The sequence below is a fragment of the Schistocerca serialis genome, chromosome 8 (assembly GCF_023864345.2).
Source record: "Schistocerca serialis cubense isolate TAMUIC-IGC-003099 chromosome 8, iqSchSeri2.2, whole genome shotgun sequence".
Lineage (NCBI taxonomy): Eukaryota > Metazoa > Arthropoda > Insecta > Orthoptera > Acrididae > Schistocerca > Schistocerca serialis.
The window spans coordinates 323,301,800-323,329,555 of record NC_064645.1 but is presented as its reverse complement, the minus strand read 5'-3'; the positions used below and the strand labels follow the sequence as shown (position 1 = coordinate 323,329,555).

The following is a 27,756-nucleotide window of genomic DNA, read 5'->3' as shown; positions in this document are numbered from 1 at the left end:
ACACAAGCAGACATTTGTAAAGGCAAAGAGTTTCGGCAGAGATGTCAGTCGAGGCGGAAGTACAACTCTTTGCCTTTACAAATGTCTGCTTGTGTCTGTGTATGTGCAGTTGGATATGGGTGTGTGTGCGAGTGTATACCTGTCCTTTTTTCCCCCTAAGGTAAGTCTTTCCGCTCCCGGGATTGGAATGACTCCTTACCCTCTCCCTTAAAACCCACATCCTTTCGTCTTTTTTCCATCTCCTTCCCTCTTTCCTGATAAAGCAACCATTGGTTGCAAAAGCTTGAATTTTGTGTGTATGTTTGTGTTTGTTTGTCTATCGACCTGCCAGCGCTTTCGTTTGGTAAGTCACATCGTCTTTGTTTTGAATTACAAGAAACAAATAATAAAAAAAAATGTTGCATGGTGCGAGATTCGATCCGGCGACCATCAGATTATGAACCCGAGTGCTTACCACTGCGCCACAACGCTGTAGAAAATTATTAATCGTAGAGAGTATTTCACCACAACGGTTTCTTTTAACTGTCGATTTTCTCGACAACGACTGAGAAGTGCATCTTGGTGCTTTGCCACATTACACCTCTGGCCATGAGCTTTTATTACGCGCAGTATGAATCGAATCTGAATTTCACAATTGTCGGCCTCCCCTTGTTAGAGTGTATTAACTGCCAACCATACTTTGCTTGAGTGTTGGTGTCCTCAGAGATTATGGCTGTGGACTCTGCACAGCTAGCCTCTGCTGTCAAGAGCCAGCAGGGCACAGAAATGTTCACTGTGTACCCCACAACCCAAGTGCAGACATTACTGGCTGCCACCCAATCACTGTGGACTGGCCCGTACCATCTCACTTATGCTGATGTCACTGCAAAGCACATGGGCTCCAAATATGCTAGTGGCAAGTTGGTCACTGGCATCTCCCAGAGCTCCCGAGCTCTACTCTCAATGGGGAAAGGGAGAGGGAGGGGGGGGGGGTGATCTGTGTGGAAGCTATCTGAGATATGCATGAATGCCAGAGCCATAATTAAAGGCAGCACAAGTTAGCAGTGCCTGGCATTCACTGAAATGACCATGGATTTACCATTAACCAAATTTAGGCCAAGATGCAATACACATGGGTGTGCAGGACATAAACCAGAGGCTAGCGTGAACTGAGCAATGGAATGGTGTAAAAATCTCTCAAGGTGTCTCTGCTGGCTGTGGGTCACATGAGTCTAGCTCAACATGGGCTTCCCACTATGCGTACAGGATTATTTAGTCAGTGCTGTCCATTCATCCATCTCATTTCATCATGACTGCAATGTAAATGGTGGCCCATGGGACAGGAAGACTATCATCAGTTTCATTTGCTTATGTGTCCATTATGTTCATGTGGTTATGGGATCTGACAACATGCTCAATCACTGCTGAGTGAACACCCTCTGGGAACATTGTTCAAGGAGAGTTATTGTGCAGACTTTCACTACTAGAAAATATTGTTAAGTGGCAGTGCATCTCTTTATGACGAATAAATGTATCAGTGTACAGGCATGTTACTTGTCAATCACCATCACCAGTACCTACAGAGAGCACAGTGCATGAGTGTGGCAATAAAGTTGGTTCACTACACCAGTAACATATAACTTGTAACTTGCAGGCTTTCAAATAAAAAATGCGATGATGGTAGTGCGGTGGTCATCAACTACGTACCCACTGACTCAGAGTTGAAATATTAAAAGTTTTAGCTGGTTTCGTTGTCTGGTGGCTGTGATATATAGTTGCCACATTACAAGGCAAATACTGCTGAGTCTACTGTATACAACATGAATATACACATGAATTGAATGGTGGAAGATTCCTATCACTTGGCAATTGTGAATTTTTAATGCAACATAGTCATCTATAAATGAAAGATTGCAATTAAATAAATTCTAAACGTACTATTTTAACGACTTTAAATGATGGGTATGATAGTAGAAGTACTTTTCAGAATGCGGTATATTTCTTCAAAACACTTATTGGTTCGATGGTCCAGCAGTTAAATAAAATATAAATTGAATAACAGGGAAACAATAGATTCCTACTTCACGTAATTAGTTATGAATGACAACATAGCCCATGAGATATTCACTTCTGAATGCATACTATGTCTTCTCCACAGAAAGCATGGAAATCTCACATGTTCACAAGTAGGCACTCCGAAGTATTTCCATCTCCCGCAATCACGCACAAGCCGCTCCACACTCTCCAAGTCTTTCCTGCAACTGTACGTCCATCACACCATCACGTCCAGCACTTCCAGTGTCGTGTGCCGTACTCAGAACTCTTCTTGCACTTCCATCCAGTCTCCCAATTCACAAGGGCTGTGATTGGCTAGAGTGCTTGCGCCATATCTTCAAGCCTACGCACCCACACAAACATGATGAAACACATTCAAAATACTGGATTTACATTTAAATAACTTGAAATTAAATAAATATTCCTACGGCTGGACCATAAACACGCTCTAACACACATTATTAGATACATAAACAAATTAAACAAACATATATCAAAGGAATAGAACAAAAGGTAGGCCAGTAGCCCAATGTCTCTGTGCTTTCTGAAACACACTAAATATTTAACCAATTTCTTCATGAATAGTTTATATCAGATATAGACAAAAACATAGATGACTAAATATATTTATAAGCATGCTGCTACCATTTTTTTGTGTCACTGTGGAGTACTTATGGCCTGGTGTGATCAATAGTAATCGGCCACTTAGACCTCCAATAACTCATGTAGTATTCAAGCTAAATGCCTGTAATTTATACAAATTTAGGTTTACACTAATAGCTTTCTAAACACACATCGATCGACAAAATCGGATGAACCATTTGGATTTTGGAAATTTGTTGCTGGGTGTTATTTGTATAATTTATTGTCAGATACTAAACTTTAAACTAATAAAGATATTAAAAATCACATTACACCATCAAAATCATCGTGCAAATAATGGTAATGTATATGTTTCTTTTTGAGGTATCATGATTCGTTTGGCTACTATTAATTTCTATATGAACAGTGAAATGTCTGCCATGATGGTTTCACAAAGTCCACCACCTTTGGCACTCTTGGCATACAAGTCTCTTTCATCGACACAGCATCACCATGAAATCCCCAGCCACGCAGTTCCTGGACCCCGCCTAACATTCGACACCACGTGTTTGCTGCTGGGCTGCGGCTTGCCGAGAGCCCATGCGGCCATGCCAACTCCGAACTTAGAATATTTCCAGGGCACCACAGCTCACCCGTTACCTCACAAACCGGTGATCATAACCTTTCTGCTTCACTCTCAGGCTGATGATCAACAAATTAAACAATTAAAGGATAATGATAAAGAAATGCAATTAGTTGGAAAACCTGTTAAATGCTGCAGAATTTTATTACAATAAGAATGGCAGGAACAGCATAACAACCAGAGTATATAGAGTGGAGAGATTTAAGTAAGTGAGGCTATCGGAACCAGAGGTGGCGTGTTCATGGGAAGACCAGATAGCACATTTTGGGGGCAGCGTGTGGACAGTGGCCCCCAATATCACAGGTCAGCATGGTGGGCAAAGCCAGCAGGGCCTAGAAAGGTTAGGAGTAGGCACAGGGACACAGAGAAAGGATGGAAAAATTTAAGATGCAATTCTTGAGGACATCCATTCATTAGGCCCCTTTGGGTGAGTTCATCAGTGTACCCAGGTGAAAGGAAAAATAGTCCATCTTACATATTATTTTATGTCGATGGACACACAAACAAACACAAACATACACACAAAATTCAAGCTTTCGCAACAAACTGTTGCCTCATCAGGAAAGAGGGAAGGAGAGGGAAAGACGAAAGGATGTGGGTTTTAAGGGAGAGGGTAAGGAGTCATTCCAATCCCAGGAGCGGAAAGACATACCTTAGGGGGAAAAAAGGATGGGTATACACTCGCACACACACACACACACACACACACACACACACACACACATATATCCATCCACACATATACAGACACAAGCAGACATATACAGAGGCAAAGAGTTTGGGCAGAGATGTCAGTCGAGGCGGAAGTGCAGAGGCAAAGATGTTGTTGAATGACAGGTGAGGTATGAGTGGCGGCAACTTGAAATTAGCGGAGATTGAGGCCTGGTGGATAACGGGAAGAGAGGATATATTGTAGAGCAAGTTCCCATCTCCGGAGTTCGGATAGGTTGGTGTTAGTGGGAAGTATCCAGATAACCCGGACGGTGTAACACTGTGCTAAATTGTGCTGGCCGTGCACCAAGGCATGTTTAGCCACAGGGTGATCCTCATTACCAACAAACACTGTCTGCCTGTGTCCATTCATGCGAATGGACAGTTTGTTGCTCGTCATTCCCACATAGAATGCGTCACAGTGTAGGCAGGTCAGTTGGTAAATCACATGGGTGCTTTCACACGTGGCTCTGCCTTTGATCGTGTACACCTTCCGGGTTACAGGACTGGAGTAGGTGGTGGTGGGAGGGTGCATGGGACAGGTTTTATACCGGGGGCCGTTACAAGGGTAGGAGCCAGAGGGTAGGGAAGGTGGTTTGGGGATTTCGTAGAGATGAACTAAGAGGTTACGAAGGTTAGGTGGACGGTGGAAAGACACTCTTGGTGGAGTGGGGAGGATTTCATGAAGGAAGGATCTCATTTCAGGGCAGGATTTGAGGAAGTCGTATCCCTGCTGGAGGGCCACATTCAGAGTCTGATCCAGTCCCGGAAAGTATCCTGTCACAAGTGGGGCACTTTTGTGTTTCTTCTGTGGGAGGTTCTGGGTTTGAGAGGATGAGGAAGTGGCTCTGGTTATTTGCTTCTGTACCAGATCGGGAGGGTAGTTGCGGGATGCGAAAGCTGTTGTCAGGTTGTTGGTGTAATGGTTCAGGGATTCCGGACTGGAGCAGATTCGTTTGCCATGAAGACCTAGGCTGTAGGGAAGGGACCGTTTGATGTGGAATGGGTGGCAGCTGTCATAATGGAGGTACTGTTGCTTGTTGGTGGGTTTGATGTGGATGGACATGTGAAGCTGGCCATTGGAAAGGGGGAGGTCAACATCAAGGAAAGTGGCATGGGATTGGGAGTAGGACCAGGTGAATCTGATGGAACCAAAGGAGTTGAGGTTGGAGAGGAAATTCTGGAGTTCTTCTTCACTGTGAGTCCAGATCATGAAGATGTCATCAATAAATCTGTCCCAAACCTCTCTACCAATCCGAAACCTCTGTCCTATCCAAAGGCCTCACCTTCAGCCCCACTCCCAGATTCAACCAAACAGCCCTCGTCAAAGATTTACTGTCCTACACTCGTACTCTCTGCTGGAAGTATCACTTTGCCACGAAGAAAAATGATCCTAATCCTACTCCTAATGATCCAACTCCCCAAGACACTATCCAAGTTGAACCCTGCCTGGAACAGTTCCGTCCTCCGTCACAGCGGGACCCACCTCCTCTTCCTCAAAATCACCCTCTCCAAACCTTCCAGGAATTTCTAAGTTCCAGCCTTGCCTCTCAATCCTTCTTAAAAAACCTTAATCCTACTCCCAACATCACCACTGCTGAATCCCAGGCTATCCGTGATCTGAAGGCTGACCGGTCCATCGTCATCCTTCCGGCGGACAAGGGTTCCACGACCGTGGTACTTGATCGTCGGGAGTATGTGGCTGAGGGACTGCGTCAGCTTTCAGACAACACCACATACAAAGTTTGCCAAGATAATCCCGTTCCTGATGCCCAGGCGGAGCTTCAAGGAATCCTCAGAACCTTAGGCCCCGTACAAAACCTTTCACCTGACTCCATCAACCTCCTGAACCCACCGACACCCCGCACCCCTACCTTCTACCTTCTTCCTAAAATTCACAAACCCAATCATCCAGCCGGCCGAAGTGGCCGTGCGGTTAAAGGCGCTGCAGTCTGGAACCGCAAGACCGCAGGTTCGAATCCTGCCTCGGGCTTGGATGTTTGTGATGTCCTTAGGTTAGTTAGGTTTAACTAGTTCTAAGTTCTAGGGGACTAATGACCTCAGCAGTTGAGTCCCATAGTGCTCAGAGCCATTTGAACCAACCCAATCATCCCGGCCGCCCCATTGTAGCTGGTTACCAAGCCCCCACAGAACGTATCTCTGCCTACGTAGATCAACACCTTCAACCCATTACATGCAGTCTCCCATCCTTCATGAAAGACACCAACCACTTTCTCAAATGCCCGGAATCCTTACCCAATCCGTTACCCCCGGAAACCATCCTTGTAACCATTGATGCCACTTCCTTATACACAAATATCCCGCACGTCCAGGGCCTCGCTGCGATGGAGCACTTCCTTTCACGCCGATCACCTGCCACCCTACCTAAAACCTCTTTCCTCATTACCTTAGCCAGCTTCATCCTGACCCACAACTTCTTCACTTTTGAAGGCCAGACTTACCAACAATTAAAGGGAACAGCCATGGGTACCAGGATGGCCCCCTCGTACGCCAACCTATTCATGGGTCGCTTAGAGGAAGCCTTCTTGGTTACCCAAGCCTGCCAACCCAAAGTTTGGTACAGATTTATTGATGACATCTTAATGATCTGGACTCACAGTGAAGAAGAACTCCAGAATTTCCTCTCCAACCTCAACTCCTTTGGTTCCATCAGATTCATCTGGTCCTACTCCAAATCCCATGCCACTTTCCTTGATGTTGACCTCCACCTTTCCAATGGCCAGTTTCACACGTCCATCCACATCAAACCCACCAACAAGCAACAGTACCTCCATTATGACAGCTGCCACCCATTCCACATCAAACGGTCCCTTCCCTACAGCCTAGGTCTTCGTGGCAAACGAATCTGCTCCAGTCCGGAATCCCTGCACCATTACACCAACAACCTGACAACAGCTTTCGCATCCCGCAACTACCCTCCCGATCTGGTACAGAAGCAAATAACCAGAGCCACTTCCTCATCCTCTCAAACCCAGAACCTCCCACAGAAGAAACACAAAAGTGCCCCACTTGTGACAGGATACTTTCCGGGACTGGATCAGACTCTGAATGTGGCCCTCCAGCAGGGATACCACTTCCTCAAATCCTGCCCTGAAATGAGGTCCATCCTTCATGAAATCCTCCCCACTCCACCAAGAGTGTCTTTCCACCGTCCACCTAACCTTCGTAACTTCTTAGTTCATCCCTATGAAATCCCCAAACCACCTTCCCTACCCTCTGGCTCCTACCCTTGTAACGGCCCCCGGCGTAAAACCTGTCCCATGCACCCTCCCACCACCACCTACTCCAGTCCTGTAAGCCAGAAGGTGTACACGATCAAAGGCAGAGCCACGTGTGAAAGCACCCACGTGATTTACCAACTGACCTGCCTACACTGTGATGCATTCTATGTGGGAATGACCAGCAACAAACTGTCCATTCGCATGAATGGACACAGGCAGACAGTGTTTGTTGGTAATGATGATCACCCTGTGGCTAAACATGCCTTGGTGCATGGCCAGCACATCTTGGCACAGTGTTACACCGTCCGGGTTATCTGGATACTTCCCACTAACACCAACTTATCCGAACTCCGGAGATGGGAACTTGCTCTACAATATATCCTCTCTTCCCGTTATCCACCAGGCCTCAATCTCCGCTAATTTCAAGTTGCCGCCACTCATACCTCACCTGTCATTCAACAACATCTTTGCCTCTGCACTTCCGCCTCGACTGACATCTCTGCCCAAACTCTTTGCCTCTGTATATGTCTGCTTGTGTCTGTATATGTGTGGATGGATATGTGTGTGTGCGTGTGCGAGTGTGTACCCGTCCTTTTTTCCCCCTAAGATAAGTCTTTCCGCTCCCGGGAATGGAAAGACTCCTTACCCTCTCCTTTAAAACCCACATCCTTTCGTCTTTCCCTCTCCTTCCCTCTTTCCTGATGAGGCAACAGTTTGTTGCGAAAGCTTGAATTTTGTGTGTATGTTTGTGTTTGTGTGTCTATCGACGTGCCAGCGCTTTCGTTTGGTAAGTCACATCATCTTGGTTTTTAGATATATTTTTCCCATGTGGAATGTTTCCCTCTATTAATTCATATTATTACATATGATTTTGGCGGAACATAAAGAATTTGTCACATATTTTCAAGTAATGTTTAGAACTTGTCTCCATGTATATAAATCACAGAGAATGATGTAATTGCAAGGAGAGTGAACATTTAGTAAACTGTGCTGCCTGATGTCACTGGCACCAACAATTTTGAGCAGTGTAGTGACATACCTTTATTAGACAGATGTGGCTCAGTGGTTGAACTGTGTGGATGTGTGCCCAGGGTTGCTCTGCCTTGATTGCACAGTAAGCTTTGCTATTGCATCTGCTGTGCTGGTGCAAACAGTGGAAAATCCAGGATGGAATGTAACAATATTATGAAAATGAAAGTTGCTACTCACCATATAGTGTAGATGCTGAGTCACAGATAGGCACAACATAAAGATTGTCACAATATAAGCTTTCGACCAAATATTGCTAAAATATAAGAATGTGATTGAAGTACTGTATATTTCTGCTGCTGACAAACTGCTGAGGTCTAGATGCTGGTAGTTAATGAGCAGGGCTTGTGCCATGTGCAATGTGTCACCCCTGCTTTTGAAGATAGGTTGATTGCAGCATACTGGCAAGCACTACTCAAGTGTTGTGGTATTGCTGTCACCGATGACCTTTTTTGTCGTGATTAGCAGTTTGTGGGATTTGTTGACTTGGGGCATATCAAAATGTTTTTTTACAGCTTTCCTATCTATCATGGTGAGGTGTGAGAAGTTGTGAGTGGCAAAGAGCATTAGTTGCATCTTCCTGACAGAGATTAACTGTGTTGTGTTGTTTATAAAACTTTAACTCGTATGTGAGTGATCTTTCGTATGTGTCCTTTGTACCACTGGTAATGGCACACTTGCATTTGAGCAAGCTCTGTGAATTCTAATGGGCATCATTTTTTAATTTGTTTTGATATAATGACGAATGGTCAGTCACTTAATTTGAGAATATTGGGACTCTGTAATGTAGTTCACTTCCACCAGAATTACTTCCTCTTTATTAATACTTGTGTATAAGGCGCCCCTCAGGCTCCAAATGCGAGTAATGTGTACTGTTTAAATATTTCAAAGAGGCTGTCTTTATCATTCGTTTCCTTTTAGCTGATGTGACAACAATCAACCAGTTCACGCCAAAATAGAAAGAATCATCATCAGCAAAGCCACCTTGCCAATCAAATCATTTCATAGGATCATGTGACTTGTGAGGCTGAGGGCTCCTGGACATGCTACTGAGTAATGTCTTTCACTTCTGTTCTGATCAGCTGCGTAGAGCAGACACTTAATGGATTAGGTCCCTTCTTCTTCAAGATGGATGTGATGCCACTGTACTTACCTTCTCTCACCCCTGAAGTGATATTTACGATGTAATTGCCATGAGCAAATAAACCAATATGGTTTCTTTTTATACACCTGCATACTGGATATCAATTACAAGCCCACACCACTTTCTGATCCTGATTACATCTAAAAGGGGGTGTACAATCTAATGTCAGAAAAGGAATGCTGAATTTAACATTTTTGGCTTTCAGGTGCTGCATAAAAATTACTAAGCCATGAGTAGATGTGTTAAACTGTCGTGGGGGCTGTCTGGCTGCATGCTGTGAAGTATCAGATGAGTGCTTTGTTCATTCAGTCTGGGCAGCCTGCCCTAGTCTACCTGGAGCCGCTACCACTGCTATAGCTGCATGAGACCAATGTCCTGTCCTATAGCCTCTTCCGACTCTGCACAAGACCGCATCATGGATACAATGACCTGGCACCACCTTGTTGACCTATATCATGTTGCTGTCCGACACTGCCACGTGATTCATCAATCAACAAATGAAAGATGCGAGATTTGCTTTTATGAAGAGGAAGCTGCCGGGATCTGATGTTGCCTGAGATGTCACCAAGAGCTGCCACTGAACCATTATGTTTGTTTTGATGTGTATGCTTTAATGTAAAGCCCACCTCCAGGACACAGCAATAGCTGGAGATGCATCCTGGCATGCAAGCCAAGAGAATGAAGGTCTGCAATGAAGCATTTGTACAAGTGGCACTGCAAAGCAGCATTGTGTCTGCTGCTAGCATCATTTCCCCAATTTTGGGGTTCCCACTACTGTAATTGATGTTGCAATGTATTCTGTGGTTTTCACGGAGGAGTTCTAGCAGGCTGTGGTCATGGACAGTGGTGGTTCTGTAGGTGGTCAGAAAGATTTGTACAATAGCTACAGCAAGCCAACCATTACCATGACTGAATGTATCATTAAGGTCTATGCTAAAATTAATTCTACATCCAACAAATACACAGGGGCCGTCGACGAGGGCATTAGCAGCAATGTTCTTCATGGTATTCCTCTTCTTGTCTGCGGCAGATGTAGTCAGTTCTATGTTTTCAATTGTTTGTTATTTAAACGTGCACACCATACATTTCGCTCTGCCATTGGAGGATTTGTGAAATTTCGGACTAAACAGGTGCTTTATACCACTGTATACCACTGGAAGTGCAGAATGGTTCAAAAGCAATTGCTGTGTGTCAGATACCATTGTCTGGTACAATAGTGAGAGGAAGTCCTTTGATGGAAAAAATATGAATGACTGCATTGAGGGTGGCATCAGTGGTGGTGGTGGTCAACATGCTGATCACATTCGCCCATGACAATGAGCCACACAGAGCCCAGAAAGGGGCCAGCAAAGATGAATACAGTCCCAGGGACAATGGGGGGGGGGGGGGGGGGGGGGGGGGAGGGGCAGGGAATGAAAAATGTAGGAGGAAAATGGTGGTGCCACATACAAGCAGAACAACTGTGCATCATCAGTCCAGGCCAGTAGGTATGCCACCTTGGGAGCACATTCATCTGATACCCCAATGCCCAGGATGTAGGTGTTGCAAAACATGAGGACATAGGGTCAACAGTATCATGGGAAGGGGAATATCCATCTCTGTGTCAAGCAGAACATTGCAGACAACTGACAAATGTTGGGAGAGGTGAGCCCAAGGCCAGAGCCCTGGATTGGTGGACTTCGAAAAATAACTGGGCCACCCATGGAGCATGTAGTGTATGACACACCATAAGACAGGGTCGCATGTGTCTGCATTGATGTGAGTAGCTGTAATGGGAAACCCACCCAGAGTGTGCTGCCATTCCATGTCAAGATGGAAACAGGAGATTTCCTGTTGGTCAAATGCTAGGTTGGGTCCTGAGGGTAAAAGAGAGAGCGCATCTGCATTTGAGTGTTGTGACGTGGGCTTGTATTTAATGGTATAAATGTAAGAGCTGTGGAAAAATGCCAATGGTGGAGCTGTTGTGCTATCCTCTCTGGTAGCTGGGAGTGTGCCCATAAGAGTGCTACCAGTAGTTTGTGATTGGTAATGAGCATAAACTTTGCCCTGAATAGGTAAACGTGGAATTTCTTAATGGCATAGATATTCACCAAAGCTTCTTTTTCGATCTGCGAGTACTTCTATTGAGTGGGCATCAGTGCCTTTGATGCATAGACAATTGGTTGCTTAGTACCGTCATCATTCCTATGCACCAGCACCGTACCTATGTCACACGGAGGAACATCAGTATCCAAAACCAGGGAATGTGATGGAGAAAGTGACATTAGTCAAGATGCTGAGCACAGCAGACACTTCATCTGTGTGGAAGTGTGCTTACAGACAGCCATCCACCTGTACTGAACATCCTTCTTCAACAGTTGGTTTGAGTGTTGGCCACTTGTTGGACAAATTGAGAATAATAATTCACCTTTCCCCAAAAAGTCTGCACATCATGTAAGTTTTGGGGGCCTCATCCAGTGGTATCTGAAAATAAGCATCAACAAAATCTATCTTACAAAAATTATCACCACTGACATGCTTTGTAAGAAAGTCCTCTTGGTGTGGAATGGCATAGGTTTGCACTTGTGCCTTGAAATTTATTATTCTGAAGAGCAGAGTTCCACTGTGTGGGGTTAGTATTTGTAGTGACAGGCTGGAGGGCTCAGTGGGAACATTACTAACAATAAAGAAGGTTTTTATTCAACCTGCGGATGTGCTTTGTGTGGCAAGACACGCAACACACTGTTGACTCTGGCTGCTGCTGTTGTATGGGTGTCGGCTTCCGCCCTGGTGAGAGGATGCTGCATAGGTGCTGCGCAATGCTGACTGCAGGCCCATGGATGATTGGTAGCTTCTGTAGGCCATGGTTGTGATGTGAGAGGTGCGCTACAGCTCCATCAGCATTGGCGTCTGTGACAGCACATTGGCTCTACATGCAGCCACTGTGGCAGTATGTGGAGGCAGCTGTCATGGGTTTCAACCCAATGCTCCCTTGCGGGTGTCAGATGGCAGCTGGTGCTATGGTACTAAACTCCAGGGAGGGAACTCAGTACTGGCAGCTGCAAGTGCAGATGACAGGTTGGCAGTGCTGAGGCACCAAGTACCGTGAGAAACTTAGTGCTGGCAGCAACAGGTGCAGCATGTTTTCGTTATCATAGCTGCTGCTGGTGGTGACCAGTTGTATCACCACAGTGTGGCTGTGGCATTATAGTGGTGTTGCTGCACTTCAGTGACAAGAATGCTTCTTCCTCAAAATTTAGACATATTTATATCACTCAGAGGTGCATTTATTTCACTAAAACCTGCACCTAGTCAAATCTCCCAAAGTAAGAGATGGTGCAGTTTTCCTCAGAGTGTAGCTAGCTTTGCCTTGCAATCCCCTTACATGTATGTTATTCTGATTCACATTACCAGCCTGTGGCTGCTAACAAAATACTACACAGTGGTTGTCTCACCACTTTTTACTACAAGACTGGATAGCGACACTACACTGCCCCCTTCCATGGAAAAGACCCAGCCCTGGCCTAAAATTACCTACATTCTAAGTATGTAAAACAAAGTAAGAGTGGATTCCCTCCAAAGTATGAGTGGACTCCCTCCACATCACACTAGCTTGGTGATCGTCACAAAACATCTACTGTCACTTCTGCATTGGTTACGATTACCCAGTAACACAGGACCATTGAAGAAGAGCAGGTTTAAGGACAGAATGATAAAACTTCCTTAGCAAGCACCAATGGAAAAGAAAAAAATATGGATAGGTAGTAATAGCAGTAGCAGATTGCTTGCTGTTAGTGACAGATCAAGCAAGGGTACATTATGTTAATAGCAGGTATGATGCAGTTGGGTATCAGGGTCATAGTCATCTATTCATCATAAAGTGGTCAGTCAGAATCTATGTGTTAGCGCCAGGCACTGCTGTGTGTGGCCCTCTACTGCACTCAGTCAGTGGTGACTGGTTGCAGCAGCAAGTCCAGTTTTTCTGCAGCATGCGCACATATGTGTTTCTCCTTTACTTCTATTGTAGGCATGGCTGCCATGCCCACCTGAGTACTTCATTCATCTCAGGACTTCATTCAAAAGCCATTTTGTGTGACAACTAGTGCTTGGCACATTACAGGATTCAAACTGAGCAAAAGCAACTAGAGCTATGTGTGTGCATCTTTCCTGTCATTATCATGTTTTTGGGACTGGTTTGATGTTGTCCTTCATCTTTTGCTATTGTTTCTTCATCTCTACATAATTGCCCTACCAAACATTCTCATAATCTGATTTGCAAATTGTTACCTTTTTCTACCTGCAAAAGTTTTTCTCTCTACTGGTTATTCTGGTGCCACACCAACTAATCTTGGTTGCTGCAACACCAAAGTTGTACTTTCTTCTGAAAAGACCCATAAATTATTTGACAACTCAATTAAAATACTCTCGTAGACACACTAATCATTCTGTAAAATTGTCTGATGATTTTACTTTCGCTCTATGATAAGTAATGTGGTTGTGTGAATCTTGCTGCAAGGCTTTTAACAGTTATCAGTGGTAAAGTTGCAGTTCCAAATGAATGTACCAAAGTAACTTTAAGTGCCACACTCTCTCCCCTGGCTGCCCCCACCCCACCTCACCCCCAATATTGTACCTCAAAACCTGTGCTCATCACATTGGATTTTGCTGCTGTGAAATGGCCTATTGAACACAGCAGGGATTTGGTGTGAATGATGAAGATTGTTTGTGATTAGAAGTAAACACACATCATAGTAAATCCACAGATTGTTAATTAACTGTTCAAATTTAATATACATTAATGTTATAACGTAGCAGTAGAATTTATTACAGTGATACAGTGATTATAATTTTATGTAATTTCATTGTATTCAATCATCTGTGTTCATATAGTGGATGTGTGTAGGGCGATACACTGAAAAATAATGAAAGTGTAGCAAATACATTTTGATAAATCAACTTTTTCGTGCAAAACACATTTCTTGTGTCTGTCACCCGGTATTGTCAGGTGGCTACAGTAGTTACAGCTGCAAGACATGACTAATAATATTTGCACAGCAACATGTCCATGAGCAGGAAACATGCATACACAGAAAAGCTCTATGGATGAAAATGGTGCTCATTGTGAACTCTGTTTAATAGAGGCCTTCCGAGCATGTGCCATACACAATGACTGTGCTGCCTGATGTTGCTATGGTTAAAAGCTGAATTAAATTGCTGTGATGTCCTGTGTTGTGTCTGTTATCAGTTGTTGAATCTCCTCTTTTTTGTAAACAGCAGACATCACTGGGATCCAGACAGTATTCAATGGAAATCCCACATCATTGTTGATGAGATTGTTTGCCGTATGGATGCATATGACTGACTGTGTTAGAAACACAATTGCAGAATGTTGATGCTGAGCACAAAAATTCAGTGTTTCAATAAAACATATGATGCTGCATGTTTATTAAAATGCTCCACTACTGCTGATTCGTCAGTTTGTCCTAGGTCTGTTTGTAACAGTGACTAACATAGCATTCTTGTTCATTGTGATAAGTCTGCCCAATATAAGACTATGTTTATTAAAATGCTCCACTACTGCTGATTCGTCAGTTTGTCCTAGGTCTGTTTGTAACAGTGACCAACATAGCATTCTTGTTCATTGTGATAAGTCTGCCCAATATAAGACTTGCCACACTGGCATGAAACTTGTGTACTCTGCATTTCATAAAGCCAAGAGTACCTTGGACAAAACTTAATATAACTCTCAGTTTTAATAGTGGATAAAAAATGTACTAAATGTTTATGTTTTGAGGATCCTTTTGATTCATGAAGACATGCTGCTGAAATACAGAAAGACCATTGTAGTAGTTGCCTCTGTATCTTTATTTGCCTTTGATGGAAATACATTATGTTTTTGTGTTTCAGAATAATATTCTATCAGAACACTGCTCTTAAATGTTGCTACTCACCTGCAGACTGTTGGATCTGAGACCAAATATGTTCTATATACATGGAGCATAAGACACTACCTCATTGTGTGGGGTTAATGATAACTTTTGGCCCGCAAATATGATTCTGTGTAAGTAGTTTTGTGGTATGTAGGTTTCTGACCATGACAAACAAAAATGATAAGCTGCTATATGGGACACAGGATCATGCCAGGGCAACCTGACAGATTGGGAATAATGGACCATTGTCTAAATAAATGGTATCACATATTTTGTGGAAACACCTAAAACCTTATCCTCACTGTCCTGCGATTGTGTTATTAAGGAGTCCATACACAGTAGTATAACAGACTGTCTTTATCAACAGTGATGCTGGATTTCAATAAAGCACTGCCTGGAAACTAGAACTGGTGGCTGTTGAATTAAAATGGGAAAAATTTAAATCTCATGGCAGATCTGAAGCAGTGCATTATTGAGATTTATTTCATCTTTTAGACCTATCAATGTAGAGCAGTAAAGTCATTGTTCATGGTGCATGTACAAAAGATCTCTCTATGAACACTGTTTTTGTCCAACTGCAAAATCTTTTCTACACAAGTGTGATTCTTGTCATCACCCCAAAAAATTTGGCAGTCTCCACACACATTTGTGGGCCTATTCCTTCAGATGATTTATAAGATGAATGCTAGTGTCCTTTCTTTCTATGGACTTTGGTATTATTGGTCTGTAACAAAAAAATTAACTAATATTAACATGCAAGGAAAATGAGCTTAGCTCACCAGCAGGTATATTTTTATTTTTAGTAATTGCCTCACCAAAAGGCAGGGCAACACGTTGTAGAACTCTGGTTTATTTGTGCTGAATCCAAGTTGGCTGGTAGTGTCTGATGATGTAATTTGTAATGTTGTTAATTTATTAATTAATTATTTACAGTTAATCAGTTATATTGTGTTCTCACACTTGATGTTAATAAAAAAGAAGTGCTCAAATAGTAGAAACTTATGCTGTTTTTCAAACAAGATTGTGATGGAAATAATTATACAATTATATACAATAATTAAAATCATGAATAAATACTACCATGGGTATGAAATACTTCATCTAAATAAAATTATCTTCAAAACCATATATTGCAATCTATGTTTCGCTTGTAAAGGTATGTTATCTGATCAATAAAAATTATATGTTTTAACTCCCAAAGAGGAAATTTTGGACAATGTTGCTAACATGTATTTGAGAAGCAAATCTGTAATATGCTACTGGTAGTAGACTTTGTAGGGAACAACTGGGTATTGTATTCAAATTATTTGTATATTAAAATAGGGCAGTGTTAGTGGACCAGAAGCTTTCTTATTTATGTAGGGAAATATTGTTTGTTTGTGTATTTGTGAACAAATTTCGATAGTTTGGTTCATTTCATAACATCAAATCATCCAATTAATGTTTGATTAATATTACAAAAGTTAATCAATTTAAGGTAGTACAGTGCCTTAGAGCAAGAACTCTGGTCAAAATACGTTCTGTAAAACTGTGCTGATACAAAACATTTTTTATTGTTTTTAAATAGTATTATACAAAATTAGTGAAGGTGGAAGAAAATGTATATTATAAAATATGTCAGTGGATAGCCCAATAACTAAAGGGAAGTCTATGTGATGTAGCTCCTTTGGATGTTAAAATAATTCAAAAGCTGCACTTGAAAATTTGTGACCGGACCAGGAAACGAACCCAGAACCTCTGCTTCTCTACGACAGTTTCCTTAACTGCTGCGGACACTCGGAAATGCCTCCCATCCAACTCAAGTTCCAAGGTGCTGCTCACCACTGATGTAATCCAAGTCATATTCTTTGTTGTTCACAGCATCATTGGTTTCCCACGAGGGGATGAATAATGGCATGAATCCATACCGAAATAGTCATATGCTTTTTGAGAGGTACATTATGTGATCAAATAAGTTTTTCATATCAGGTGCATTGTGCTGCCATGTACTGCCAGATATTCCATATCAATGACCTCAGTAGTCATTAGACATCTTGAGAGAGCAGAATGGGGCACTTCATGGAAGTCATGGACTTCAAATGTGGTCAGGTGACTGGGTGTCACTTGTATCATACATCTGTACATGAGATTTCCATCCTCCTAAACATCCCTAGGTCATCTGTTTCTGATGTGATAGTGAAGTGGAAACATGAAGGGACATGTACAGCACAGAAGTGTACAGGTCGACCTCGTCTGTTGACTGACAGAGACCCCCTGGCAGTTGAAGAGGGTCGTAATGTGTAATAGGCAGACATCTATCCAAACTATCACATGGGAATTCCAAACTGCATGAGGATCCACTGCAAGTACTATGGTAGTTAGGCAGGAGGTGAGAAAACTTGGATTTCATGGTTGAACGGCTGCTCATAAGCCACTCATCATGCCGGTAAATGCCAAACGATGGCTTGCTTGGTGTAAGGAGTGGAAACATTGGACGACCAACAGTGGAAAAATGTTGTGTGGAGTGACGAATCATGGTACACAATACGGCAATCTGATGGCAGGGTGTGGGTATGGTGAATGCCTGGTGAACGTCATCTGTCAGCATGTGTAGTGTCAACAGTAAAATTTGGAGGCAGTGGTGTTATGGTGTGGTCATGTTTTTCATGGAAGGGGCTTGTACCCCTTGTTGTTTTGCATGGCACTATCATAGCACAGACCTACATTGATGTTTTATGCACCTTCTTGCTTCCCACTCCGGGGATTGCGACTGTATTTTTTAAACATGATCGAGCACCTGTTCATAATGCACGGCCTGTGGTGAAGTGGTTACATGACAATAATTTCCCTGTAATGGACTTTTCTGCACAGAGTCCTGACCTGAATCCTATAGACCACTGCTGGGATGTTTTGGAATGCCGACTTTGTGCCAGGTCTCACCAACCGACATCGATACCTCTCCTTAGTGCATGAAGAATGGGCTGCCGGGAAACCTTCCAGCACCTGATTGAACATATTCCCTTGAGAGTGGAAGCTGTCATCAAGACTAAGGGTGGGCCAATTCCCTATTGAATTCCAGAATCACTGATGGAGATCACCACGAACTTTTAAGTCATTTTCAGCCAGGTGTCTGGATACTTTTGATTGAATAGTGTATCTATACCATAACATGTGTAGTGTCTGTTCTTGTACATATTTCCAGAACAGACACCTCATGTGCAGTTGGATATCACACTGCCACATGTTTATTTGTGTCTCTGGGGTCGTACCTGTATTCCCACTGTATGCAATCATGAAAAAAAATGAAGCACTGCCTGATGCCGCATGAGCCCAAAGGCAGTTGCAAGACCAGATGAGACACATTTTCTTAACCTCAGCATCATGCATGTGAGAATTTTGTGATGAAATGCTTGTAAACTTTCAACCACTAGTGGTAACAAATCCTATGCAGCCATAATCTGACTGCTGCAAACAGTAACAGACACTGATCACTGTCTCTTATCATGGTGGGGTTGGGTACTGTCACATAAAGAAAATGAAATAAAATCTTTTGGAAAAGGAGACTGTCTCTCTTCCCTACTGTTTAACTTAGTTCACGTCAAAGTTATGAGAGAATGGGATAAAGACAACAAAGATATGAACATCAAAAACTGGATGCAAAATCAATGTTAAATGTTTTACCTTTGATGATGATTTAGCAGGGATCAGTAAGACTACAGCAGAAACTAAATATGCCCTCGAAAAACTATACAAGATAGCAACAAAAGCAGGCTTCCAGATATCTTATGACAGAAGCTGTTATGTGGAAAATCTATATCAAAATATCAGGAAAGTTGTACTAAAGATGGAATGCAGGATGAATTTATAGGTATACTCCTTCATATAGCTTGGGAAGATCACACTTCTATTACAGCTGGTTTGCAATTAAAACCTAGGAAGAGCCATGAAACTTCAAAAGGCATTCATAATTACATGGCATCACTATAACAAAAAACTAACATTGCTCAATATGAATCTGTGGCATTACAATAAAGTCTTCTACCAGAAGCACTATATGCACCAGAGACCATAACTGTTGAAGAGTGCTCTATACTTCAGAAATTCAGTAACAGGAGCAAAAAATTTGTAGTAAACTTTTTTGGCCCTATATAAGGAAATGGAATCAGGATGAAGAGGAAAACATCAGAGTCCTATATGCAAACAGATAAGTTCACTAAAACTATGAGATACACTTGAAATCTGTGGCCACATTGAAGAACAGACAGCAATTGACTCACCAAAACACTTTTCAACATTAATTAAAAGAAGGTCAAAATTACCTCATTAAAAGAAATTGAGGAATACTGTATTTACTAAACATAAACATCACAGCATCATCTGGTGTAGACAACATCCAAGCCTTTGATGTCTGACTTTTGCTGTTATCCAGAACACACAACACTGGACGCTGGCTTTATGTATGAAAGTGATCCACGCTCTCCCATCATGCATGCAACTAGAACAATACTGTGCCTGTTATTGACTGAACACACTGATAAATTATGAAGGCCAAGATAATATTCAAATATCACTGAGTGACACAGACTGTCAAATCTTGTAAGAAACAGCAGAAATAATGTATGCATGTGAAATGGTTACTGCTGAAGCCTTTCTCTGCTCTTGGGACCCTATTGTTATCAACACTGCCATATACTGACCATGTGTTTTGCATCACATGCATTTTGAGGGTGTGCTGAAAAGTGCTGTCTCTGAACTTTGTGTTCTCTTCTCAAGATAGGGGAGGTGTTATGTATAATGCATGTTACCCGGTTGACTTTCCTGCTTTGCTGGTATAAGCTGCAACACTCTGCTGCTAAAGGGCTCCAATCTTTAGGATGTAACACAGCAGTGTGTAAATAACTAGGTCAGTGCATTATGAGATACACAGAAAACTGAAACCATGAATTTGAAGACTTCTCCACACATGGAGCACCCTCTCCATCAGCACGACAGTGCCAGACCACACACAAGTGCTGCAACAGTCTAACACCTGGGATTCACTATCAACAATCATGCTCATTACAATCCCTACTTGGTCACATCTGATTTTCACATTTTTCCAAAACTTAAAGAATGTCTTTGAGGATGGAACAGTGCAAGCAGAGGTGAGGTTGTGGTTCTGTCAACAAAGTTAGATAATCTATGACAGGGGTGTCCAACCTGCAGTGCAGGCCATATGCAGCCCAAAACATGTGTCAGTGGGGCCCACGAAGTCAGCATCTGCCTCATAATCAGTTAAAAAAAATCCTTAGAATTTTGTTTATGTAAAGTGACAATAATCTGGAACATAAAGATGGGATGAAATATGCAGCCATACTTTCCGATCTGATGCAAGAATTGTAAATAAATTTTACGATTTTTGAAAAATAGTCAGAACATTTGTATTTATTCGACACTTTTTACAAAAAAAAAAAAAAAAAAAAAAAAAAAAATAGATATGTTGCCAGTATATTTTCAGGTGGAATGGATGGAGTTTTGCAGTCTGACACCCAACTAAAATAAAAATTTCATCCTGTATCTTTCCTGGACTTTTACAAATCATACTTCCCTAGAGATAAACATCCCTTGCTGCATAATCATGCATTATATGTCTTTTTTCGGAAGCACATACATTTGTAAACAGTTATTGTCAAGAGTAAGCCACATAAAGACTAAAAATAGAAACAAAAATCTCAGATAACACCTTGAGAACACTTTGAGAATTGCAACCACTTTGATCAAAAATGATACTGATACATTAGTTTCCCAAATTCTAAGTCAAATGTCACATCAATTGTAATTACTTATATATATTAACAATTGTAATTACTTATATAAACATTTTTAATGAAATTTTATACATAAAATGTCATATTAATTCCAGCTTGCCTTTTTGGAATAAAACATAATAAATTAACAAATTCTAAATTATTTAAATGTTTTAACCAAACTGACAGAAAAAATCATAATAAAGAAAAAATTATTGATGTAGAATAATGAAATTTCAGGAATACATTTTCTGTGTAACATATTTAAGTGATAAGCATTGCAAGATCACAGGCTAATGTAGGCACGAGGTAAGTCATTGCAAATGTGAAATGATCAGTGTAACTGCCAGAATGTTGCATGCCGGCATGCATACCTGTGTGCTTTGTGTTGTACAGGTACTGGATGTCAGTTTGCGTGGTTTAGTTCCTTGTCTGTTGCACTTGGTTGGTCAATACAGGATTGGTTAATGCTGGTGTGGATGACACTGGAGTTGTTGTCTGATGATCTCCCGTATGCACTTCACTGGACACAGAATTGGTGTCACTGGACACAGAATTGGTGATCAAGCAGGCCAAGGCAACATGACGACACTCTGTACAGCATGTTAGATTGCAACAGTGGTATGTGGGCGAGCGTTATCCTGTTGGAAAACACCCAGTGGTATGATGTACATGACTGGAAGCATAACAGGTCGAATCACCAGACTGACATACAAATTAACATTCAGGGTGTGTGGAATAACAACAAGAGTGCTCCTGCTGTCGTATCACATCACACCCCAGACCATAATTCCAGGTACAGGTCCAGTGTGTCTAGCACACAGACAGGTTGTTGCAGGACCTCAACTGGCCTCCTTCTAATCAGCACACGGCCATCGCTGGCACAGAGACAGAGCCAGCTTTCATCAGAAGCTTTCATCATTGTCAGGGAAGCAGTCGAACTCTCCAGGGGCTTCACTTTGGACGACTTAGTGGTAGTTACTGGAGATTTTAATGACAGTAACAGAAGCACAGCAGTTTTTAAAACGAGTGTACAAAGATTAATTTCAAGAATGCGTCATACTAAGCTGCTACTGTGTACAATCCCATACAGATATGATAAGCCGGAAAACAACTATATGCTGTACAATCTTAACTGTATTATAATAGACCTGGCATCTCCATGTACAAACGTCACTGTAATCGATTTGAACCAACTTCTACATAGAGAAGACTACACAAAACATGGGATGCATCTCAACGCAAAAGGAAAACAGAAAGTATGCAGAACTATCGCTACTTCTGCTAGGTGCACATGGAGGGCAACATTGACAAAGGTAGCTACCTCCTCAGTAAACTGCAGTCATATGATGACACCAGTTTTGGGACAGGGTGTTCATATGATAAACAGAAGTGACACTGTTATCCAGTCCACTTCTTAGCAGAGAAGAAAGTCACCAGAACCTGTCAGCGCACCAACTACAAATATAAACATAAGTGAAATCATTATCCGGTCCACTTCCCAGCAAAGAAGAAAGTCTCCAGGAACTGTCAGCACATCATCTACACATATAAATGTCATGTTGTCATTTCCAGGTCAAGTGGGTCAGTTAAAAGCAAGTTCTCAGTCAGTGAATAAGAACATTCAAAGAACAGATGATTTAAATGTAAGTGTTCAGCCAGTGAATGTAAGCAATCAAGCTGTAAAAGTGAGAAAAGCAAGTACGCAAGACATGAGTGAAAACAAACAAGCTACTGTATGATGTTGAAGTATTTGCACAGAGTGATAAAAGTTCCACAGAGGAGCAGTGATTTTTTTTATGGATGGCACCAGGCAAATCATCTCATCATCATCTGGATCCAACACGATCAAGAAACTAGCCAGAGTTGTAAGTACACAATCAACAAGTGACAGAAGAATGTACAAGCAAAGTGAACAAACTGATATACTGCTACAGAGGAATCCAGCACTACCCCTTTGTGAGGATGACTCATTATTATTTGTACATATATATATAACAGGTCATTAAGAAACAAAACTGATGACCTGAGTTTTTTGTTAGGAATGAACAAGAATATTATATTATGTATCAATGAACAAAGTGAAGACCAACTGCAGTTATATGTACCCCCAGGCTTTGATTTAATAACAGGTTATTGTACACCAACACACAACTATGGGGGAGCCTCTGTATATGTTAGTAGTGGTATAGACTCGGATTACAGCACCCTTAGTGTTAATGATTACTGTATAGAAAATGTATTGGAAATAGCAGCAATGTTACTGCCCATGTTAAAACTCATAATTGTGTCTGTATACCGCACACCTGATAATGATTAATGGAAAATCTCATATAAAGATGTGAAACAAATACTAACAAAGAGATAGAGGGGCTGGCCAGTACTTACCTCAGCTCAGTACAGCCGATAGATACACATAAAACAGAACCGAAAATTTACGTTCCTAGCTTTCGGAACAAATGTTCCTTCATCGGGGAGGAGAGAGGGGAAAGAAAGGGAAGAAGGGAAAGGAGATTCAGTTACTCACAACCCAGGTTATGAAGCAACAGGGAAAGGAAAATAGGGAGGGTAGCAAGGATGGAGGCATGGTTGTCAGAGGGAAAAAGATATTCTTCAGTTACTCACAACCCAGGTTATGAAGCAACAGGGAAAGGAAAATAGGGAGGGTAGCAAGGATGGAGGCATGGTTGTCAGAGGGAAAAAGATATTCTTATATATCTTTGGCTTCCCTCTGACAACCATGCCTCCATCCTTGCTACCCTCCCTATTTTCCTTTCCCTGTTGCTTCATAACCTGGGTTGTGAGTAACTGAATCTCCTTTCCCTTCTTCCCTTTCTTTCCCCTCTCTCCTCCCCGATGAAGGAACATTTGTTCCGAAAGCTAGGAACGTAAATTTTCGGTTCTGTTTTATGTGTATCTATTGGCTGTACTGAGCTGAGGTAAGTACTGGCCAGCCGCTCTATCTCTTTGTTAGTATTTGTTTCACACCTGATAATGATGTTGAAGTATTTGCACAGGCCTTACAGAAACTGATACTACACCTCAATAAGTGGCCTAAATATAGGATTTTAATTTTTGGTGACATAAATATTGATATAAGGCAGAACACACCTAAACAACTTAATCTTCTGAATATGCTAAGCTCACAAGACCTGCACTGCATTAATGAAAACCCAACAAGACAGTCTGCCTGCCTTGATAATGTAATCACAAATGTTGAGTCAAATCGGTATGAACTAGGGCTATTCAATACTCATTTTTTATCAGACCATGAAGGTATTTGGTTAAAATTGATAACAAAAGAGCCCACATCTGTCTCCAATAAAATTAAGTACATTAGGCTTTTGAATGAAGAGAACATTGATAACTACAGATCGCAAATAAAGATAACAAATTAGAATTACATTCTGCTGGAAAGTAATCATATTGAAAAAGCATTTTCATTGAAACTTCCTGGCAGATTAAAACTGTGTGCCCGACCGAGACTCGAACTCGGGACCTTTGCCTTTCGCGGGCAAGTGCTCTACCAACTGAGCTACCGAAGCACGACTCACGCCCGGTACTCACAGCTTTACTTCTGCCAGTATCTCGTCTCCTACCTTCCAAACTTTACAGAAGCTCTCCTGCGAACCAGGAGAGCTTCTGTAAAGTTTGGAAGGTAGGAGACGAGATACTGGCAGAAGTAAAGCTGTGAGTACCGGGCGTGAGTCGTGCTTCGGTAGCTCAGTTGGTAGAGCACTTGCCCGTGAAAGGCAAAGGTCCCGAGTTCGAGTCTCGGTCGGGCACACAGTTTTAATCTGCCAGGAAGTTTCATATCAGCGCACACTCCGCTGCAGAGTGAAAATCTCATTCTGGAAGCATTTTCATTATTCATTAGTGCATTGTCAGATACATTTAAAACTTGCTGCCCTAAAGTAACAAGAAAAAATAAAGGAACTATGAGGAAACATGGTCTCACATCAGTGCATAACTGGTTCACACCTGACCTACAAAGGCTCAGAACTCTGTTAATGATTTCCTAGGACAAATCAAAAAATAGTGAAGCCGAAAAAGCAAACTACATTAGTTTGAGGAACGAATACAAGACGGAAATTAGGTAAAGCAAGTGCAAGTCAAATGATAATTATATTAATAAGTCCCTAAATAAATGCAAAGCAGCCTGGACTGTTATCAAGACTCATCTGGGTAGAAATAAAGATGTTAACAAAAATAATTCATGTGATGCTTGTATCACACCAGATGATTTCAACACCTACTTCATTAATGCTGCCAGTATGAATAACAGTACTGAAAATGAACATATCCATAAATGTGACAACAACCATATCTCAAATAATAGAAATTCATGTCTACAAAATTTTGAGGATATGGTTCCTGTGTTTAAATGGAAAAAAGTAAAAGTAACAGATATTAAAACTGCAATAGCAAAATTAAGTTACTCAGAATCATAAGACACTTACGGTCTCTCCAATTTTGTAATGAAAAAATAGCAGATGTAATAGCACATCCACTCTTTTCTCTTACGAACTGAATGTTTGTCAGTGGCTGTTTCCCTTCATCCTTAAAAATGGCAGTCATTACTCCACTGCACAAGAAAGGTGACAAGTCTTGTCCTAATAATTACCAGCCAGTCTCCCTTGTACCCATCATATCAAAAGTAGTGGAATATTGCATACAGCTCCAAATCAGTCAACATCTGTCTGTGAATAATATTCTTAGTAACTCTCAGTATGGCTTCAGGTCCGGCCTGTCAACAGTAAAAGCAGTTGAAGATGTTGTTTCATATGTATTGTCATCATCTGAATCAGGATTATCAGTTAATGCCACTCTTGTGGACCTCAGCAAGGCATTTGACTCTGTCAGTCACAGGATACAACTAGAAAAACTGTACTGCTATGGTATTAGAGGCTCAGAACAATCTCTGATCAGATCCTATCTGAGTGACAGAAAACAAATAGTGCATTTTAACAATATGAGGTCAAATGTCTTGGATATCATGCAGGGTGTACCACAAGGCTCTGTGTTTGGACCTTTACTTTTTATAATATATGTAAATAACTTGCCCAGCACCATGTTATGTAAATCCACACTCTATGCAGATGATACAACTTTTGTTACAGCAGGGAAAGATTTACGAAAATTAAACGAGGAAAGTGAGGCTCATCTCAGAGCAGCCGTCAAGTGGTTCCAACTCAACGACTTGCATATAAATCATGATAAAACTGTAAATATTCTCTTTAGCTTGTGTGTTAAGAGTGATAAGATTGATTGTGTCTCAGCTAAACTACTTGGGATCCATCTTGACTCAAAATTAACATGGAAGAGTCATACTGATTACATTTGCGCTAAGTTAGCACGTGTGACATATTTTATTGGGTAAACTAAGGTCATGTGTTAGTGGTAAGTTATTACTCAAAGCATACTATGCCTTTTTCCACACCCATTTAACATATGCCACTTTGTTGTGGGGAAACTCACCGGAGCAAAACAAGATTTCATTTGGCAAAAGAAGGCAGTCAGATGCATCCACGGAGTCAGAAATAATGAGTCTTGTAGACCATATTTCAAAAATCTAAAAATACTAACAGTTGCAGTCCTCTTCATACTAAGTTGTCTGATACACACAAAAGAAAACCAACATAGTCACAAACTACGACAATATATCCATCACCATGACACACATATAAAACAGCAAATTGACATTCCAATTGCTAGACTAAAGAAAACTCAAGATGGTAAATGGGAGTAAAACTATTTAACATGTTGCCAATAGAGGCACATAATGTGTCACTGAATGACTTTAAAAGTGTCACAAAGAAATGACTAAGAGAAAAAGCTTTTTATACAATAGAAGAGTTTATAATGTGCTCTAAAGATGATCTTAAGTACTGGTACTAATATAGTTTCACTTAGATTAAACTTATACATGTAAATATAATGCAAATACCTTGTGCAGCATCAAGGACAAATTTTTGTATCTTATTAGACAATAATGATCTACAATATATTACACCATTTCTGTTAGTTATGTAAACTGTATATGTACACGAATGACGACATCAATTGCATTTTTAATGCCTAAAGATGGATAATAAAAGAAATAAATAAAATAAATAGAAAACACAACAGACCTCCACACTGCCCTCCAGTGAGCTCACGTGCCACTGAAGTCGCTTATGGCGGTTTTTTGGGGTCATTGGACTGCATGCTGCAGGGTGTCTGGCTTGGAGCTGTTTTTGAAGTAACCGATTTGTAAAATTTTGTTATGTCACTGCGGTGCCAACTGCTGCTCAAATTGCTGCTGGAGATGCAATATGATATGGCAGAGCCACATGCCAAACATGATGATCTTCCGTCTCGGTAGTGTCGTGGTTGTCCTGAGCATGGCCATCTTGTGACCGTACATGCTCGTGACCAACGCTCTCAGTAGCCATGTACAGTGGCTACATTGCTGCCAAGTCTTTCCACGATATCGCTGAAGGAAAATATAGCTTCTTGTAGCTCCACTACATGACTTTGGTCAAAGTCAGTGAGATGTTGATAATGGCATTTTTGTCACCTTAAAGGCATTCTTAAGTTCTTGACATCAGCCAGGTCCAATCTCAGAGCTAATTATGCTCATGACCGTTACAGTCTGTATTTAAGGCAAACTTGATGTGCATCCTCATATTGGAGCTACTAGCACCACTTTTATGTG

The 27,756-nt window shown here is 41.5% G+C and overlaps 1 protein-coding gene and 1 non-coding gene across 2 annotated transcripts in view; both read left to right on the top strand.

Annotated features, from left to right (window-relative positions):
• Nucleotides 1–708: 708 nt before the first annotated feature.
• Nucleotides 709–27,756, top strand: part of LOC126416998 (uncharacterized) — a 52,345-nt gene continuing 25,297 nt past the window's right edge. Inside the window, exon 1 of the mRNA XM_050084884.1 lies at nucleotides 709–899. Within this exon, the coding sequence (XP_049940841.1) occupies nucleotides 709–899 (191 nt within the window). The remainder of the gene's footprint in view (nucleotides 900–27,756) is intronic.
• Nucleotides 24,771–24,845, top strand: Trnas-uga (transfer RNA serine (anticodon UGA)). The gene has a single exon. It is a non-coding gene; the product is annotated as a tRNA-Ser (tRNA).